Raw genomic sequence first — 20,992 nt, forward strand, 5'->3', positions numbered from 1 at the left:
TCAGATTCAGTTTCTCCCAAAATCGTATTGTGTTCAACTATAGAACCTCTCAAAAATAGTTTGTATGAAGCTGATAATCTTTTGTTTCACTAGTCTTTGTAATATTTTTTGTTCATAACCAGTACTGGCTCTTGAGAATCATCACCCAGGGGAAGAAATAATACAGCTGTTAGACTTTGTTTTTTAAAATACCTTTGTAAGGGAAATTTCTTTTTAAAAATAAGTGATGTGAGATATATTTAAAAGCAAATAAAAAATAAGGTGTCAGGTATTTGCTACAGTGGGCCTCATTTTATTTTAAAGTGGTGTAACAACGCAGGAAAATGTAAATGGGAGGGACCAAAATCTGGTTAAAATTATTCTGGTAGCTGCAAAAAAAATAAAAAATAACTACATCCATACATCCAACTACATTTAGACTGAAAGACTACCTTATGGATAAATAATGGATAATGATGATGTAGCAATATTGCATACATCATCAGCCACAGCAGGTGAGTTTATCTTTTTCTTGATTGTTACATGCCTATGAGTTTTTTTGTCGCCATATGCAATCCATCTGATGCACTTTCACAATAATTACAACAACATTGTTTTAAATACAACTTTTATCCAGAAAAATCTGCAGCTAACACAGGCTGGCTAAATCAATATCTCGAAAGCTTCATTTTGATCGTTCAAGTAAGGTCTGTGCAAAAAATGCAGCCGTAAATTGGACACCAATGTTCAGAGGCCTATCTTCAAGTGAATTTAAAATTGTGTCGAGGACCTAGGGCCATTGGTTGTGTTCTGATTTATTTGGATATCTCTCTGGGTATTTCATTTTTAGATCTTTTTAGTTTAAATTCTTAGCATTTGTGTATTTTGTATATGTATGAATGTATTCAGATACATGCATATACAAAACTAAGATATATGTTTTTATATCTTAGTTACTATTATATTTGGAAACCAATTGCATTAGTTTGGTGTTTTTACTTTTTTTTCTTTAGCTGTTATCTTAATTCATTTTTGTCTTGGATTGAGTTCTGTTCACAGTGTAACCTTGTTTCTGTGTTTTAGCTTCCCTGGTTCTGTTCATTTATCTTCATATCCTTAAATATCTGCTCCCTCACCTACTTGGTTCATAATATGCCACATTTTCTGCAGATAAAATGTGATAAAGGAGTATGAATACCTTTAGGAGTCAGTGTAATTCTACTTGAGGACTACTGCACCACATGGTGGTATCCTGCCTAGAAAAACAAGGCTCTACCAATGCTAACTTATCTTTTACCTGTTTCCAGTATTATCATGAAGCAGGCATGAATAAAACATATTTTACCATATTATAATTTTTATGTGTTCCTACATAATGCAGGGTTGCCATGGTAGCATACAATGCAGTTCTCAGGCATGGCATTTCTGGTTGCTATCAAGCCAGTTTACAACACGTCTCCTGGCATTCATATCATTGTCCTCTGATTTGTGCAGAGAAACACGGAAAGAATCTTGGGATATCAGAAATCCAAATGGTCACTCCTAGCAGGGCTGCTAGCAAAGGCTGCACTCTGATTGGAGCAGGAAGGAGAATGACGCTTTGAAGCCACCATAAAACAGAGTTGGAAGCAGTGAGGTGGGCTGCCAGCAGACCTCTGATAACACAATCCTTTCAAAAACAGATAAGGTCAAAGTCCCCGAACTGCTGGGCTGATGTCGTGAGGTTTGCTGAATGCGTCAGAAAACAGGGCGGATAATAAGCAGTAAAACAACCAATGGTGAGGTTAAAGGTTTGGAGCTTTATTGTTTCAATGTGGCATCTTGTTAATCAACTGAATTCACTAATTGGTGAGATCATCTCATGTTGGCTCTGATTCAATCTGAACAGTGACAGAGAGGAGAGATGTGCCTTTTTTAATGTGGCCGGGGTCCAGCCGAGTGAATATAAATCTCTGATATTTCTGATTGTTTCTGACCTCTTTAGGGAGGACTCAGAGTATATGAACAACCACAAAAAGCTTCTAAAAAGATAAATTATTAATGTCGGAACAGCAATATTTTGTTAATACTACCAGTTCTGCTGGTCTCAAAATGCAGCATTGATTTAAGCCAGTGATGTCGAAAAGATATTGCGTGTGTCTTACCAGTCTACTGAGTCTGAACATATTACTTTTTCATAAAGTCACAGATGCAGACATAAAACAGGAATGAGTTGTGTGTGACACACACCTGCCACCAGGAGCTGTGCAGGTCAGCAAACATCAACTCAATTACATCCCCCGCCTGAATGCTTAGAGCAGGACCACACAGGGGACTGGGGACACCGCTGTAGTCCCTGATCACAATCATCCTTGGTAAACCTGGCAGCAAGACAGGGAACACAGTCAAATTAAACATTCTCTGCTTTCAGCTTAGAAAATTAGAGAAAGATAAGCAGAGGAATACTACTGCATGGATTTAATTCTGTATTTTAGTAGGAAATCTTAACAATCCAGTTAAATTATTTGTGGTTAGTCTTTAATATTATAAAAGAAAACAGATACAAGATAAGGGAACATTTAAAGAATGCAGTAAAATATAATAATGTAGCCGTTCAGAGATCCTTTAAATCCTGAAACAATTATTACAAAAAAGACTGATTGATGTCAGTGATGTTGATCCTAAAATGTTGTTAGATAGGGGTAATTACGTGTTTATTTATTCAGCTCTTTTTGCCTACTTCTGCCTACTTTTAGCCTACTAGTACTTGATTTTTTAATTCTGGAAATCATTAAGTAATCCTTTTAGACTTTTTCTTTTAATAAACAAAACCATCATTTTAAAACTGGCTTTTGATCGCAGTCAGATAATCTCTGATGTTACAATTTTTTAAATACTCAAATACTGAAGAAATCTGTGATGAAGCACATTTCATTGCTGTTACTTTTTCCTGCAAAAGTCAGTATGAAGCAACACTGCATAGGCATATGTCCCAAAGGTTATGATGAGCATATCTAACACTGATGAAGTGCTTATAGTTATTATACTTAAATCAAATAGGAATTTTAAATATATTCATAACAACAAAGTATTTGTTTTACTTTTAGGAATATTTAGACTGATATTATGCAGTTAAGAATTTGCTAATGCCTGTAGACTTGTATCTTTATCAGGATCTAGAGCAGGAAATGCCTAAAAGCTAAATTCTTCATTACATTACTAGAGAACTATATTTATAAAACTAAAAATGTGCCACTGATAAACACACCCAGGCTATACAGTACACCAAATGTTAATAAAACAATCATTGAGTGTTATTTTCTGTTCATTTTTCACAAACATATCAAATGACCTAATTAGTTATTAATTGAGTGGTTTCCTTCCTAACTCTTCCATGTCTTTTAAGATCTAAGGCATTTAAACGGTCCCACCCTTAAAGCACCAATTCACCATCATGGGAAATCTATCTCTTTGATTCCTTAAAATTGCTGCAACAATCTTTCCCCTTCACTGCAGAGCAACACAGCCACGAGCACAAGGCTGAGGCAAAGACTAAACACCCCTGCCAACTTAGGAGACACAGCCACTTACTCTCCGCTGACTCACACCTAGCCCGCCTCAGACAGATCACCCTTCTAGTTCCCACTCCCCTGCAAACCAGCCTAAGGAAACTATTAGCTGGCTGTGACCTCAGATGAATGGAATAGCTCACATTCATGTTTTTAATAAGAACAATAAGCTTGGCTGTCTTCCTCATAAACGCCTTTATGGAAATTGATTTATAACAAAGGCTTGCTCGGCTCAGCAGCCCAGGCTGAGGTACCACGGATCGCTCGGGGAGCCATTCTGCATTTCTTTTTCAGTATTTCTCCTGCGTGCTTTCATAATCATTCCACCCACTCCAATTCATCTCAATGCGATCAAGGGCTTAGGCACCATGGCGAGCTGAAGGAAAGAGGCTTTCTTTCCCGCTCTGGTTAACGATCCCTTGCTCATACTTTTATCCGGTCATTAAAATTTGTTAAATGTCTCACTCAATTGGACATTCTGCTCTAGAGGAGAAATGAGTTATGGCTTTGTATTTCTAAAAAAAAAACATTCTGACTGTGTCTCATGACTGCACACATTTTGACTGAAGATATATCAGCTATCATTTCCATCTGTCTATGAAGGCTTTGCTACACAGCTGTGCAAAGAAATTAGTAAAAAAAAGTATGTGAAGCCCTAGGCACGTTAACAAGCTTGCTTTGGTGGTCAAATCATACCGACCTGAGTCTGCTGCTGCTGTGGTCTCCTGTAAATTGCAAAAAAAGGGGGGAAAGCAGAGAGGGAGACAAAAAGCTTAGAATTAGAGTGAAATGAAGAATGAGTCATGCAATCATGTTGATAAGTCACGCAGCTGAAATGATTAAACAGTTAAAGGCAATAAAGTGAAATGTTTTATCCGTTTGTTGGAGGTGAGTGTTGGTCTAGGGGTTAGAGCAGTGTGCTTGTGCTCTGAGAAGGTTGCAAGTACCCGGTTCGATTCCCACAGGCTGCACTCTGGGTTCCTGAGCAAAACCCTTAACCCAGGCGCCACACAATGGCAGCCCCCTAGGGGGGCATTTAACCCATCCCCCAAGGGATGGGTTAAATGCAGAGAGTTAATTTCCCTATTATGGGACAATAAAGGGATTTAAAAATTTTTATTGGGAAAAACACTTAGAGCTGTTCTCTACCTTTTTTCTCCTATTGCTTAATGAACTGTTAGGTAGGTTATTTCACTGCATTTTCTTAACTTAAAGAGTTTTAGCAAGAAAGTAATTCCGATGGTGTCTGAAAACAGCTCTTAGGGAACTTTTATTTCAGTGAGGAGGTGTGCTTGTACCTGATGCTTGGTGTGACGCTGCCCTCATTTGGATAAACGAACTATTATGTTTGCTCTCAATGCAGGTCAATTTAATTCTTCCTCTATCTGATATCAATGTAAACACACACCTGTCTGTATTTTACAATGATAGCCTTCTTGTATAAAGCTGTTTGATGTATATAAAATTCTTAACTCACAAGCCCAATAACTTATGCTGATGACCTGGTCAGAATATTTGCTGCCAATATCTGCTGTCTTTTATTCCTTTTGTGGCTGAATGATATATAAATAGGGATGATCTGAGTGCTATTGTCACTAAACCATGATTTAAAACTATTACCTACTACAGATAAGATATTAAAAATAACAATTTAACGGAACCCTATTTAAACAGATTCTGAACTATTCAGGGCTGAGCTAGTCCTCTATAACCTGATGGCTGATTGTCCACAGAGGTTTCTGTAGACCGTATGTTCAATCAGAAATTTGACTATAATTGCACTGAAAAAAGCTGTGATTTGTCAGCTAATACATACATACAGTAGTAAGCACACAGAGCTCATTAAAGTTCCAGGTTTCAATCTTTCTGAATTTCTTTTTTTAACAGAGGAAACTTTTTTTCTGCAAGGGCTTAATTAATATATAATTGGACTCAAATAGACATATATTTATGCCCAATCTTATTCAATATCCGATTTTGCTAAAAATGCATGATACTTGAAATAGTTGGATGTGATTACATTTAATCAGCTAGTTTTTTTCAATAATGAATTAATCACATAATGGAACCAAGATATCTGTGGATGACTATATCTATCCCCCATGGCTCTACACAAATGCACAAATGAGTCCTTCTGGTTTAGCAGTAAATCTTTACCTAAAAAGGAGGGATTTTAGTATATATCTAAGTTTACATATTTAATAAGTTTAAGGGGCGTAAACACTGGTGCAAAGTCTTAATAGTGTTCCCTTTCTACTAAGGCACAAGAGGCTCTTAAGGTGTCATTGGGGAGCGGGATAACCCTCTAAATTTTACCCTCTGTTATCCGATTCCAAAAAGGAAAATAGGGACAGATCGTTTTAAAAGAAGGTATTAGGTCTTTACCAAAACCAATTGGAACCAATGCTTTATTGCAACAGACAGGTGAGGCACAGCACATAAAACATTTATCCCTATATAAATATTCATAAATTCATACAGCTCATTAATCAAGCTTCCTCTGTACAAAAAGTCTGCTATATCCTGACCAGGTATATTTTAAAGGGTTGATTTCTAGTCCCTAAGATGATCATTTTAATTGATTATCTTTTTACTCTTAAAGGTCTGGAAGGTAGAAAACTTTACAGCAAAAGAAAAGTTGTAGCCGATAAAAAAAAACTCCTAAACATGAAATGAGTCATAATTTAAACTCCACATATCAGCTTCATCCTTGAGTAAACAGGGAAGTAACAACTGTACTAGCAAGGTCATATAAAGCTTTGTTGATATTAAAAACAAAAGCGTTGATTACCTTTCTAACCACAGACAGAAATAGTAGTGCAGCTGCTGTTTCATGCCTGAATTGTTACGTTAGCTAAGATGTCTTAAGCTGAAGAAGAGAAACAGACCGGGTCTTACCTTGGGCCTCAGCTTGACAGGATCTGCAGGCAGGTGAGAAACAGACACAGTGAGTGGAATACAATATTAGAATATGGTGGCTTCTTGACACCCAACCTCAACTGTCAACCTTTGCTGGCCCCTTATCATGCCTCTGAATGCATAAAAACCACAGTGGTTGTGAAAAAGAGAAGCTTTTCAGATTCTTGAGCTGGCTTTAGCTGGAGGGTAATGTACCTAAAAGCACCGATCTGGTGACACAGACATTAAGCTAAACGCAGCATTAATATAAATAAATATTATATATATGACAACACAAAAGATCACTGCTCCATATTTAGAGGCATCGCTAACAATTCCTGACAAATGTCAAACTTTTGCTGTAAAAATGTTTTGATGACACAAAGTCTAGGAACTTTTAACTACAAGTCCTTAACTTCTTAATTCCCTGGGCTATAAAAATGATATGACTCTGCCACTTTCTCTAAGGCACTCTTCAAAACGGGATACAGAGAAACAGACTTTCAACACAGGACAACTGGTCAAATGACTATACAGTCAACATTGTACCTTTTTATCTTTGATGCTGTTCAAATAAGAAAAATAACACACTTACCATTCCAGTAAACCACCTGTATATTTATCATCATGTGTCAGGAAATAGCCATAGGAAATGTTCTACCAGCATAAGCCTGCTGTTAACTACAGTCAAAGTAACATCCTCTGTCTTAGCTGCTTATTAAAACAGGTAAGACAAGATAATTTGCTATTTAAAGAAGGAAGAGGTGAAGACAGGAAATAACTACAAGTAAATTGCTATTTTAAGCAACTTTATGTACTGTATTTGCAGCCAGAATAATTCATTTCTCATAGTTACTCTTGAAACTTGGAAAGGCACGAGAACAATAACACTCAGCTGTGACAGATCTTCTTACATCAGGAACTGTCTTAAAGAAAATAGATACTTCCTTCAATCTACACTGAGAGCAATGATTTCAAATTGAAAACAAACGGGCAAGTAAGGGGTTTTGTTATGTTATTCCCCTGGCCCTGAGTTAAATTTACAAATGCTAAAATAATAATGTGATACTGATGCTGGAAAATCCATCCATTTTCAGTCATGCTTATCTAAGCGGGGTCAGAAGGGGTGCTGGTGCCTATCTCCAGCTGTCTACAGGTGTGAGGTGGGGTACACCCTGGACTGGTCACCAGTCCATCTCAGGGCAATACAGAGACAAATGGGACAAACAAACATTCGCACACACGCTCACACCTAATGAGAATTTAGAGAAGCCAATTAACCTCACAGTTACGTTTTTGGACTGCAGGAGGAAGCCAGGGTACCCAGAGAAAACCCACACATGCTCAGGGAGAACATGCAAACTCCATGCAGAAAGACCCCTGGCCGGGAATCGAACAAGGAACCTTCTAGCTACCCACTGCGGCACTAAGCAGCCCTGCTGAAAAATCACCCAATAAAATGAAAATAGGGCTCTAACTGAAATAAATAGCTTCAATTAGTAACAAGTAATTAAATCAGATAAAATTATTGAGTTTATAAGTTAAATAAATGAATTAAGTTGGGCAAAGTTAAAAGAATTACTTGTTACCACTTAAAGGAATAAATTCAATTTGGAGCAGCATTTTCTTTTTTGAGTGTATATCACACATTAAGGCAGGTAAACATATCATCCAAAGCTCACTTTTGTAGAACTACTATTAAAGTTTAGTCTTTGGGGTGTGCAGGTGGAGCAGTGGTTAGTGTGCAAAACCCATGTACAGAGGCCTTAGTCCTCGACATGGTTCGAATCTGGCCAGCGATCCTTTGCTGCATGTCTCATGCCCCCTTTCCTGTCAGCCTACTGTCAAAAAAATGAGCCAGTAGTGCCGTAAAAACTCAAAAAATATATATATTTTAGTTTTTGAGTCTCTACAAAAACATTTTTTCTATAATTATTTGAAGACTTCTATATATATCTTTATCAGGTCTGACAATAACTGTTCACCATATATGCATGTGTGAAATTTGAATAAAAGTATAACTGTTCATTTCGTGCTGCATCTCACCTGTTCTCCCACAGACTCCCAGTCGACCTAGACACTCTTTATGAGCCCCAAGACCACATTTTTGACACACATAACCCTGGTTAAAGATGCCCCTGCAGAGAGTTAAAAACAAAACTGCATATATATGATGCAAAGAAACAGTTTAACATTTAGAGATTTCTGGCCTTCTATGACATTGTCAAGATAAATTAAATAACACTAAAAACTCCCTCAGCTCTCAAGAAGAGTAAGAAGCTGGACTGGTGAGCTCTGGATAGAAACAGCTAAAGGTCTCTATGAAAGTAGATACTTCATTTGGATTTTAGCTATTTAGAAAACTGAGCTGTAAAATGTCATTATGTTCCTGCTTCGCTTTAAACATATTAACTCTAGAACAAAATTTAATCATAGCTTCCAGTCTGAGCATTTAGTACACTTAGGTATATCAGAATCCTACCTTTTCTCTAAGTGTGCAAAATTAATATCAACTTTGTTGAGGTGGCTAAATCTTACCTGAGCAATAGGTGACAGTAACTACATGAAGTGATTCTTTCAAATGTGTGCATCCGGAACTGGTGGGAGTTATGGTTGGCCTTTTCTGGTCGGATATTTGAGCTAAAAACAAAAACCACACACAAAAAAAGAAAATGATTGCTTACTACAAATAGGCTGGTATGGCAAACTCTAACCCCTCTGTGTTGAAGGGAATTAAGTAAAATTACCATATATGACATTGTTTGTATAATAGAGTATTTGAAGAAGTGTTTGCCAAATATGAATGATTTTCATTATATAGGTAAATCTGACACTTGTTAGCCTTTTATATCTACTTTCACCAGTAGTAAAGTATGTATATGGGACCAACCAAGGTTTGGACAGGAAATTATCAGCACTTTTATTGTCAGACCAGCTTTCAAGAGGTGTCCTTAAATGTAAAGAAATCAGATATACAAAACACTTTAACCTGTTGCAAGGTTGGAAATCCCACAGTTTAGGTCAGTTTTCATGATTTATCTATATGATAGAAACTGAGGTACCAAAAAGGAGCGATACAAGGTGAAATCCCCAGCTAACTAATAAGGACAATTACACCTGCTTCACATTTAATAAGAAACAAACATTTTCAATCACATCCAATCTATCCAAGACTGTGTGCTGTTAATACAAAAGAGGGGTGTGCACATCTCTACACATCAACAAAAACTTTTTATTTTTGTATCCAATCATCCAACAGCATTTTAGACACCACTAAAACACTCTGACAAGAAGAAAAGTACTGTAATGATCTGGAGCTGATTTTCTTCTTTAAGACTTCAATAACTTCCGGTAAATGAAAGATCTAATATTCAACTAACTAGCTAACAAAAAAAAAGGAGAAGATCTAGACATAGATTGTGACCTTGATTCAAGCACACATTGTGCACAAGAATTCTCTGCAACAAACCTGCAATTCCACATATGTATGGCTATAAAAAAAAGCAGAAAAACAAATTGGAGTGGCCTAGTCAAAGTCTGTAATTAAATCTATTTGGGGAAGAGGGCCAAAAACGTTGAAAAACCCTGCAAATATGGAAAGACTAAAGCTACAGTATCCTGCCAGAATTCCGTCAAAAGGATCCAAAACATATTGCATTTAATGTCAAATATTTGTCTGAAGGTGGCACAACCATTTAATAGGTTTAGGGATGGTTAATGCTCATGGAGCAAGATTATTTTGTATTGCTTTTTCTCTCTTAATAAAAACTATATATATATATATATATATATATATATATATATTATGAAAACATAAAAAAATTTGTTCTGACATTTAGTTAAAGAAGAAGACTTTAAGGTAGCAAACACTTTTCCTCTGCACCTTACAACAAGGAATTTGTGACATCTGTTCATTGACTTACTTTGTATTTGACATAGCCAAATTGGTAAATTTCTATCAGAGCTAATAAGCATCTACCGGTATATTGTTTTTAGTATATATTTTTTAAGTGTTGTTACAAAGTAGAAAAACAGCATACTTAGGAAAACATAATCCTAAGTATATGAGTGGAGATACATGTTGTTCTGTATGGGCTGAAATATAGAAGGAGCAACAAAATGATGAAAATAAACAGAAACCTTTTCAGAGCTGAGCAAACAATCCAGAGACCAAAGTGCTCCCTTAAGGAAGTCACATCTTCTTTGCTTGGCACAATTTTCACATCCAGAATTGGAACTTCTGGTGTCATTACCCAATGGACATAAGCCCATATAGCTTATTTCTGACTAAAACCCAGCTGAGAAAACAGCTAAGAGCCTAGAGAGAAGAAACATGTTTTTTGTAAACTCTATCAAACACACATTATGTTTTGGGCAACTCTCAGTTGGGCTTGTAGTTCTGTGCAATTTACATTAAGGCAAATCCCTTCAGAACATAAAAAAAATATTTCACTTTTATGTACGTATTTATTAGGGTCAAAGTTTTAAATGTTTGTAGGGGGAGAATTGTAAAACACATTCAAGTAAATTATAAGGTTTACAAGAGAGTATTTTCCAATCAACAAAAGAGGAAAAAGAGGATTTCTACAAATAAACTTCTTCAAATGTTACAGAACAACACAAATAAAACTGTTTATCTCCACAGAGCACTGAACTGCAGAATTATCACCACAGAGTTAGTTTACAGTAGCCCTGAAGCTCACTTTATATCAACACATAGCTATGTAAACTATCTGTGTATTTTTGTACTTTTGTCAGCCATGTGTGCTTGTTACAGCCAAGACCTGATCAAACAGCACACATGAAAGAGTCAACAGCTCTCTCCCACAGAAACAACACAGTTGCAAACAAGAGTAAATAAATTCTAGGTATAGGCAGGCTTACACTGACCTTTTCGTGCAAATCGATTGTTGACTAAAGAGGTGATTGTTGCCTTCCGGGGGAGCAACTTTGTCCTGCAGCCTATCACCGTTATTGGGCAACGTTTGGAGGGTAGCCAGCGTTATGTTCCTGGGTCAGCACATGAATGCAGACCTCCAATTGAGCTCTAACACCATAGAAATGTGAAGAGGGCTCAACCCAGTGTAAGGTGGGAGCTGCTGACTGTGTTCTACTGCTGCTCCACTGAGTGTGCTGCATATCTGTATAGTTCACAAGCTGCACCACAGCACACAAGAAGGCACTACAGAGGGTCATCAACACCTAAAAAGCACCACCCTCCTCAATCCCCGAATAACCTGTTCAGAACTTGCTGGCTTAAGAGAGTATGCAGCACTCAGAGGGACTGTGCAAAGCTGGGACACCGGTTGTTTGAGCTGCTGCCTCCAGGTCCAACTGATGTTACACACTAATAAACTCAGGGACAGTACGGAAGTGCATAACTTGAATTACTTCTAATTCTTTGACGATGTACCAAACTACTGCATTATTTTTCTTTTTTCAATATTTATACCCTTCATTTGATTCTGTACATAGTTTCTGTTACACAGTCTCGCTACAAACCCTAAGTGGTTAAATGAATCGATTCCACTATAATACTACACAATCTAGATTGGTAAAAGAACAAATTTCCTCCTTAGATATTACCTCTTATAATGTTTTGCCTTTGTCTACTTACATTGCCATTTCAAACTGATCCAACCACTTCTTCTTCAGCTCTCTGGTCTTAAAGAAGAACTCGAAGCCTGTATGGCCCTGCTGATGTGTCACGAAGAAGCCGTAGCACCACTGTAGATATGAAAGAAGAATAGAAAACAGAAGTAAAATCCTCTTAAGCTACTTGTGTATGATTTAGGTAATGGTGTCCCTTCCATGTTTCATTTGTCTCACACAGCAAGTTGATATGGTATTATTGTAGGTTCTAATTTTCAACTAATTTTCAAATCCCAGAGAACAGGTGCAAGTCTAGATGCAGCTGTGACAGGCCCTAACTGAATGAAAATTGAAATAGTCCAATTATTTTTAACAAAACATTTTAAGCTGGGAGATAAACTGTCTGGTGATGAGAACGTGGAGCTGAAAAAGCCAGTCAGAAACTCCAAAAGCATTTGCAGGCAATAACCCCATTTTATGTGAGGGCTTTTGCTTTAAAAAAAATAAAATAAATAAAATTCAACATTTTTGCCAATGTTGACAAAATGATTAATGTGTATTAGTTATTTCTTTCATTTGAGTTGTAGTCAAAAACAAAAGAAAATAAAAAAGCAATTTTTGGTGCAAAATAAAGCCTCAAAAAAGTAAAGATCACATTATATAGACAACTTACAGTAACCTGCAGATGTATACATAACCCCTAAATGAAACTTTTTCACACGTTGTTATGTGACAGCTATAAACTGCAACTCTTTTTTTTTTTGGTTTATGAAAGAGCAGCACAAAATAGTGTATAACCTCATTTTAATGCAGAAGGAAAGTGATGTATAATTTAAAAAATATATTTTGCAAATGATGTATAACCGTGTTTAGCAAAAGCTTATAGCTCTTTTTACAGTTACTGTTCGGTAAAATGTATTGTAGCAGACAGCTATTCAGTTTCTTGATTTTACAGCTAAATAGAAATATAATTATTCACATTGCTCCAAAGAGAAGGATTAATAATAAATACATTGATAAAATATTCAGGAATCTCAAAAAATATGAATCAATCTAGGCCACCCTTAAAGTTATAACCATGCCAGGCATACAGTTCTAATAACGACAAGGTAGGCATAAAGGGCAAGTAAGTGGCAGGTTCCTGACATAAAGCTGTCAGCAATCCTCTCTGGTGTTACAGGCAGTTGGGTCACTGGCGGCACAGGGGAAATGTGTTAGCAGCTGAATTTGTTCAACATCAACACAGTTGCAACTATAATATGAGTTTAACCAGAGCTTAGCTTAGAAAGCACTGAAGGGGTTCACAGCTTTAAAAAAAAACAAATTCCTTCTAAAAGTATACAGTCATAATGATTATCTGCAAGTATATTATCTTCCAGTGATACAAGAGTTATAGCTACTAAGATAAATTGGGGCATAAAACAATTTCAGGAAAGAAATAATTTCTTTAATCTATTGACCTCTCAGAAGTTCCACTGTAGCACATCAGACTTATCTATTTTTATTTCAATGTCCTTGCTTTTCCAAGTGATCTGCTTCAGCTGGTTGTGTAATATCCAGTAATGAAAAAAGTAGTAGAGTTTGCCCAACAGTCATTAAGCTGACCTGCAATGTCCTAAGTCTTTTAGAGCTCTGCAGGGTCTTAAATCATGGATGAATGTCTGATGCTCTCTAGAATCCCACTTAAGAGTTAAAGTTTTATTTAACAAAAAACTGACGCATACAATTAAGCAGCCGTGGAGGAGTAAACACACATCACGCCGTAAGCTTCCAGGTATTGGTTAAAATTACACCCAAACAGCTCTACATGTGCTTTAGTGTTTCTTTGTGCAATTAAAAGAACGTATAGAATGCACACTGCTACATGGTGAAAAGGGGCATAGAGTAAAACTACACTTATGTTTAATTTCAAAATATTGGCAAATAAAAAATACACACAAGAATGAAATTATCCTGAAAAGCACATGAAAGCCATGACATGTTAAATACCAATCACTGTACTGAACAAACCACACACCAACTCGCATCTCACAATGGCTCATTGGAGTAAATGATGATGATAATAGGCTGCCGTTCATGAAAAGCACATCATATTTTGGCAAGCTGTCGCTTTCATGTTAGCAATCAGCAGCAGAGTGAGAAGACACCATCTGTGGGCATCTATCAACACAACATCAGCAAGTCTCTGACACTACAATATGGCCCGTGAATGTTTCCACAAGGCAAAAAAGGAAATTTGGCTAAAACCCATGAGTGCTGTTATGCAACTCTTTCAGCTTTTTTACAGTTAGTCCCAATATAGTTACAACCTTCTATCTTTATTTTTGAGATTTGATGTAATAAGACCAACATTTATAGTGGAGGGAAAATTATACTTAGTATTTATTTTCCATTTACAAAAACGGTACAATCCCCTATGCACTACGCCCCCAAACCAAATCAAGTGCAACCAATTGCCTTCTAAAATATCCCATTAGTAAACAGAGTCAAATAGTGTATTTAATATTAAGATTGTTAAATCTAAGCTGTTTCTCAGAGGTTAGAAGGAGAACACATTCGTTCATCATGAAGCCCAAGGATCACATCACACAGCTCAGAGATAAAACAGTTAAGAACTGTCAAGTGCATAGGAGGGGGTTCAAATAAATCTTCCACCCTTTGAATGTCCCACTGATTATTGTTAATCCATCAATTTAAAAAAAACAAGCAGCAAACCTTTTTATCAAACTAAAAACAAGGATTTCCCTGTTTAAGCACTGATTTCCATTGATGGCTGAATTACAAACTTTTGCTGACCTTCAATCATCTGAGTCAGGTTTATTTAAACAGGGAAACATGTCAAATATATATATATATGGGGAGGTATAAGGTCAGGAAAGAGAAGTATTTTCTCTTCTTTAATGTGCAGCAAGGCAAATGTAATCACTTTAAAGCCTCTATGAATACGGAACTTCAAAAGCTGAAGCTCAATTTTGCAACACAAGAACAATTGTGGGGTGAGCTTCCTTTTCCATTCCACTGACCTTTTTGCCTTCTCTGTCAGATGTGGGATTGTTTGTGACTTTGAAGTAGTTAAGATCCAGTATATCCTTCATCTCATAGTTGTCTCCCCTTCGCTTGCAAATAATGGCTGCTACATCGAATAAAAATAAATGCCTATAAAACAAAAAAAACAGTATTACATTTTTCTATCTTTATCCTATACTATAAAAAAATCCCTTATTTTACTAATAATTAGATGTTCCTTAATCTAATTTCACTCATCAAAATTTTAAAAAGCAATTAAACTGCCTAAGAACTTGCTTTTCGCTGCAGGACAGCAATGCTGAAACAGACTAACCTGTCCTGTTTCCTCTTGTCAACAGTGGAGATTAAGCGCACCTCCCCGTCTCCTTTTGGTCGACCAAAACTGACGAGTGGCTGATTCTGCAAGAAAAATACACAGGAGTTAGGCACTGATGTATTTTGGGAATATACTTTGACACTTGAATTACTATATTCTTACAGCTGCTCACTTTACTGTTGACTTTTCTGTGAATCTCTTAGAATACAAAACTGGAATCAGTTAATATTATAATATAAATGTCAGACACAGAGAAATCCATATCTGCTATTTGCCAGAAGAATGTCTAATCAGTGGCTCTTTAACATTCAAGCATAATGATATATACATAATGATGTGCGACTATGCCTGGTCTGTTGGCGTTGATACACTTTTTGGGACACACTGAAGATTTGTGTAAAGAATGTTTTACCTGTAGCCAAAAGTTACATTCAGAAATGCACCAGTAGGCGAAGATCCTCTACACCATTACTATATTGCCTTACCATTACTGAGGGGTCTTTCCTTTGTACGCATCATCTAAAACTCCGTAATCCATAAATAATGTTTGAAATGCTTGCACACAGACATTGCTGGCTACACCACAAATGATACCAGATGTTTTTTAGTATACTATATCTAGAAAAGGGTTAAGTTTGATGTTTTTTGGTCTATGGGATATGTTCTATGCCCTCACTATGTATGATTTATGGATGTATATTATTTCATCATGGTGGGAAAGTGTCTGCAGCTGATGGTGCGATATTAAATGCTTTTTGATCACTGGCTCCGTCTCTACACATACAATACTTATTGAGTTTATTTTATGACTGATGAGGATCAAAAAGTCCATATTTTGGTTAACTTTTTTACTATATTATGAGTATTTTTATTTTACATTTTATGGGGAGTGTTGGCCTAGTGGTTAGAGCAGTGTGCTTGTGCTCTGAGAAGGTTGCAAGTACCCAGTTCGATCCCCACAGCCTTCACTCTGGGTCTCTGAGTCCCTTAACCCTACACTGCTCCCAGGGCACCACAGTGGCAGCCCTCAGCTCCCCAAGGGGATGGGTGAAATGCAGAAGTGAATTCCTCCATTGTGAGATCAATGATGTTCAATAGTTATTAAGTACTGTAACTGCTGGAGTGGCTTTTGTTGCTGAAAATAAGAAACCATATTAAGATTATCCCAGAAATACCCTGATCAGACATTTTGTGTTTTTTCTAAAGCAAATTTGTAAAACTAATAAAGCTGATACTGATTTCTCTTGAGAACCTATTGTATAAATACCAATAGAATCTATTTCCCCTACCTCTCTATATGCCTAAAATCTCAATATTTAGGCAATATAAATCTGCATACTTTTCCATAAATTCCAAAAATTACAGATGCATCACAATCTTAGAAAAGCTAACTGCACTAAAATCTGTTGTTTTAGCTTATAAATGTATATTTTTAAGATAATTTTGAAAAAGAACCAAAATCAAAAAAGCTTAAATCACCAGAAGATGGTAATAAAAAAACTGGGTTACCTGTTGCTTCAGAGTTAAGTATGGAAAGGTCATAAACATTTATACAGGTATTTGAGTTTGGACCAGGCATCCCAAAAGTCGGTCCTCGAGGGCCGCGGTCCTGCAGGTTTTAGAGGTTTCTCTGCTTTAGCACAGCTGATTCTGATGATTGCAGTTCAGCAAAAGCCTGTCAATCAACTATCAATGTAAATTACCTCGAGGACCCACTTTGGGGGTGCCTGGTTTGGACTATCAAAGAAAAATCTCACACAATACAATACAAAATATCAAGTGACAGTTCCATTAAAAGTTTCTTTAGTTTACCAGGTTTTCAATAGATCTCTGATACTGGTCAATCTCCCGCAGAGTCTCATTATCTCTCTTGACTTCATTGACATACATAGCAAGATCCTGTGGGGAACACACACACACAAAAAAACATTTCATTGAATCAATGTCTAGCAACTGCCACGGGTTAACACAACTGATCATATAAATATAGAAATAACTTGTCTGAGTTAAATGTGTTGAATTGCATGACTTAAAAAAAACAAGTGTCTGATAAGATTCTAGTGCAACAAAATACTTGACAAAATAAGAACCTGTTTCATATCTGTGATTATAAACCGTTCAAAACAGACACTTGCCTTCATGGCATCCAGAGCAATTTTCAGGTTGGTCTTATCTGCAGCATCATGAGTGTGTTTCACAAGTTCCTGACAGAGAAAGAAATGATAACCAACATCTCTTAGCTGAACCTTTTCCAGATGAATGCAATTACAGGAGCAAATACATTTAAAATCCTTCCAGGGTCTTGGTTTTCTTTCGAAAGACTTGGCTCTTATGAATTACGGTAACTGATTTCAGAGCACTTAAGGTAGTAAGTTAAGGTAGCTGTACACAGAACAGTGAAGGCTTACTCATTTCAGGCAGTAGTTTCTCTACTGTAGAATGAATGCACCTAATTTTGTGTTTTAATAACAGATTATCTGATTTAGTCCAGTTCAATAAAAAAAAGTTTTCATGTTTATTACTTTACATTGCAAGTTAATCAGCACTGATTGATTATTTCATAACACTGAGCTTAAGTTTATTTAAACAAGACTAATAATATTGTCTGCAGACACATCTGCAGTGCAGGGCCATTTTAAATGTTTTTCATGGGAAAAAGAAGTGATTAAATTATCATCGGACATTTAACTTGTTCTTCTTTTTCTTATTAAAATAGTATATATTCGGTAGAGAAAAAATAAATTATTTTTTTGCTACACTAGTTGTGTGCAAGTGTTTGATGGAAGCTGTCATCATAAAACAGAAGTTCATAATAATATTAATTTGGTTTTATGGCCAAACATTAAAGACATTTTATCAGACATCAGACATTTTACCTCTTTAACTCACCTCAAAATGTGCTTTTTTAAACTAGTATAAAGAAATAAACTTCTCATCCACACAGTGGAAGTCTTAAAGTATGAGTATGAATTCTGTTTTTTTGCTCCAAAAAGAGTTATCTAAGGAAGATCAAAACGCATTAAAGTTTTTTATAAGAAAATCCATCTCTAAAATAATTCAGCGGAGTCTCTCTCACAGTTTGCGTCTGATTGGCTGACCGGTCTGTCATGACATCTCAACTTCAGAAGGGCATGGTTGCAGCTGGTGGCGACGCCAGGAGGGGTTAAAGCTAGCCCTGTAAAAGTCAGCCCCCCATAGCATCCTCAACAAAATTTTAGATTAATAATCTTTATTAGTTAATATTCTGAAACATGTGGTTATTGTAATTCTTTCCTCACAAAACATAACCAGTTTAAAAAAAAACAACATTTAAATTTATAAAAGTATATATCAGTAGTACCTCCTTTCTAGTTGCAATCACTAAGATTTTTTTTAAGAAAGCTTTCATTATTTTGTAATTTATTTCAATAATTGAGATTGTCAAAATATGTGGTGCAACTGTCCAATCCAAATTACTGTTCTTTGAAAATAGAAAATAGTTAAAATTTATGAAAATGTGTTTTATACCATTTTTGGCGTTATTTCATATATGATTTCCACTCCTGTAATTTCAAAGTATTTCTATTTTTTATTAAAGGGGGGGGGGGGGGGGGGTTAAAGATTTACACATTTATATGGAGAGTAACACTTTTTAAACCCCTTGACAGCTTTTGGTAACCTTATTTCATATTCGTACTATTAAAACAAACTATTATTGTGTATTTCACTCTCGTGGAAATAAACTAAACTACTGTAAACTGTCAATTTCTGTGAATTACTGCAAAATTAATTATTCAGAACATGTCATTTCACTAACTATTTGAAGGTAATTCTACACTTATTATTATTATTATTTAATTCACCAGATGTTGCTGATGGATTCACAATGAATTCACTGTGTTTGTTTCCCAGGTCTGGGAAAACAAAACACAGTGAATGCATTTTAATAGTTTATATATTATACTACACACAATATGTTCATGATATACCTTATTGTTAACTTTTGCAGATTTAAGTACACTTCTGCTTTTGTTTGCATCCGTGTGTGTAAAGAATACTTCATTGCATCCTCAGTTCTATGCTTAGCCCATCTTTAGCTCCTGCAGAGATATGTCTACATAGAGATATGTCTATGGAGCTGCCACTGCTCCAAGCCCTTGTGAGAAAAAGGTATAATCACTCTTTTAAAAGATTTTGTTGCATGAATTGTGTTTTTCTTTGCATCATGTTTTTTTTTTCAAAGAAAAGTTCCTGCAAGGTTTGGCTTACCTCCCTACACTCTGTGGAGGCTCAGTTTTCAAAACCTAGAAAACTTAAAGCTGTGACACACTGTTTCCTAGCTTGCCATGAATGTAAGAAAAATGTAAGTTACATAGGTCTAAAAAATATGAAATAAGGATTTATTTTTGCTACATGAAATGCTGCCACCTTTTGAAAGCATAATAGAATATTCCACCTATAGTTGGATACAAGGTGGAAGGTTCACAGTGGGTATGTGACTATTAATGTGGCATCACAGCCAATTATTTCCATTTTCTTTAATTAGCACATGACAGTTGTCGTGCAAACCAAGTATAATGGAAGAAGCTTGTTTCCACACGAACCTTCCAACACAGTATTGCCTTATATTGAGGCCAAGTTGTTATTTCTAAAGTGGCATATGCTGCCTGTTAATCACACAAGCTGTCAATATTGTGTTTACAGTGATTATTTATTTATAACAGAAAATAATCATGATAATATATCATTTTGCACTATTATATACTCTGTAGGTCTATTATACATAAAAATATTAAAGGGGGATAAGAAAAATGTAAGGCCTGATTTAAGGAGAGCCAACTCTTCTAATATTGTTACATGTAATGAACAAATATACAAAGCATATCGCCTTGCTTTTTGTCGTTAGCCTTTATTTTCCTCAATGGCTATAAACTCTCTGCATCAACGTCATTTACCATGAAAGCCTTTACCCTCCACAAAGATTTAAAACCTTTCTTTAGGTATTGCCCTTTTCTGTTCTGCCATCTGTAATCTGACCTTAGATTTATATAAACCAGAGGAGATGGTGTCAAATAGTGGAGGGAATATGAGCATTGGAGAGAGAATACACAAAAAACATCTTCAATTTTTATAAGTGAGCGCAATAGGAGTTTCTCAAATTTCAACATAGATTATATCATTTAGAAATGTATGTATAATAATTTTCAGTTAGGTCATATAACAGGAACTTTTTCCCTTAAATCTTTTTTCTTTGATGTTAAAGTTTTTGGGAAATAACAAAACTTTGGTCTGCAAGATCACATTTCAATGGTAAAGTAATTATGAAATACTATTTTTCTTCATATGGCAAAATTGAAAATTACAGTGGAGGATGTCGCCCTCTAGTGCTTATTTAGATGCTTAAACAAAAGCATTTTACCACCTGAAATAAACTTGACAAAACTTTTATAACTTCAGCCAAGTGCAAATAGCGAGAATTGAAACACTACCGTTTTTTGTTTAAATTAAATTAGATTACAATAAAATTTATTCAGTGGCAATTGATAATATTTAGAAAACATTTACTAGCAGTTCTGAAATAGATATTGTCTTACTGGTGACTTCAAGCATAGTCAACAGTTTCATAGAGCAAAGGTTTTGTTTTGTTTTTTTA

General features: G+C 35.8%; 1 protein-coding gene across 2 annotated transcripts in view; it reads right to left on the minus strand.

The window, feature by feature from the left end:
* Positions 1–20,992, minus strand: part of LOC107085917 (guanine nucleotide exchange factor VAV3-like) — a 65,298-nt gene that overhangs the window by 21,082 nt on the left and 23,224 nt on the right. For both annotated transcript variants that reach the window (XM_015376574.1, XM_015376573.1), the window contains exons 11-20: positions 17,496–17,564; positions 17,173–17,259; positions 15,358–15,443; positions 15,041–15,173; positions 12,043–12,152; positions 8,964–9,065; positions 8,472–8,563; positions 6,426–6,448; positions 4,228–4,252; positions 2,209–2,339 (exon numbers count right to left, since the gene is read on the minus strand). In XM_015376574.1, coding sequence (XP_015232060.1) covers positions 2,209–2,339; positions 4,228–4,252; positions 6,426–6,448; positions 8,472–8,563; positions 8,964–9,065; positions 12,043–12,152; positions 15,041–15,173; positions 15,358–15,443; positions 17,173–17,259; positions 17,496–17,564 — 858 coding nt within the window. The remainder of the gene's footprint in view (positions 1–2,208; positions 2,340–4,227; positions 4,253–6,425; positions 6,449–8,471; positions 8,564–8,963; positions 9,066–12,042; positions 12,153–15,040; positions 15,174–15,357; positions 15,444–17,172; positions 17,260–17,495; positions 17,565–20,992) is intronic.

This window comes from Cyprinodon variegatus, unplaced genomic scaffold, assembly GCF_000732505.1.
Source record: "Cyprinodon variegatus isolate N-32 unplaced genomic scaffold, C_variegatus-1.0 Scaffold137, whole genome shotgun sequence".
NCBI classification, from domain to species: Eukaryota; Metazoa; Chordata; class Actinopteri; order Cyprinodontiformes; family Cyprinodontidae; genus Cyprinodon; species Cyprinodon variegatus.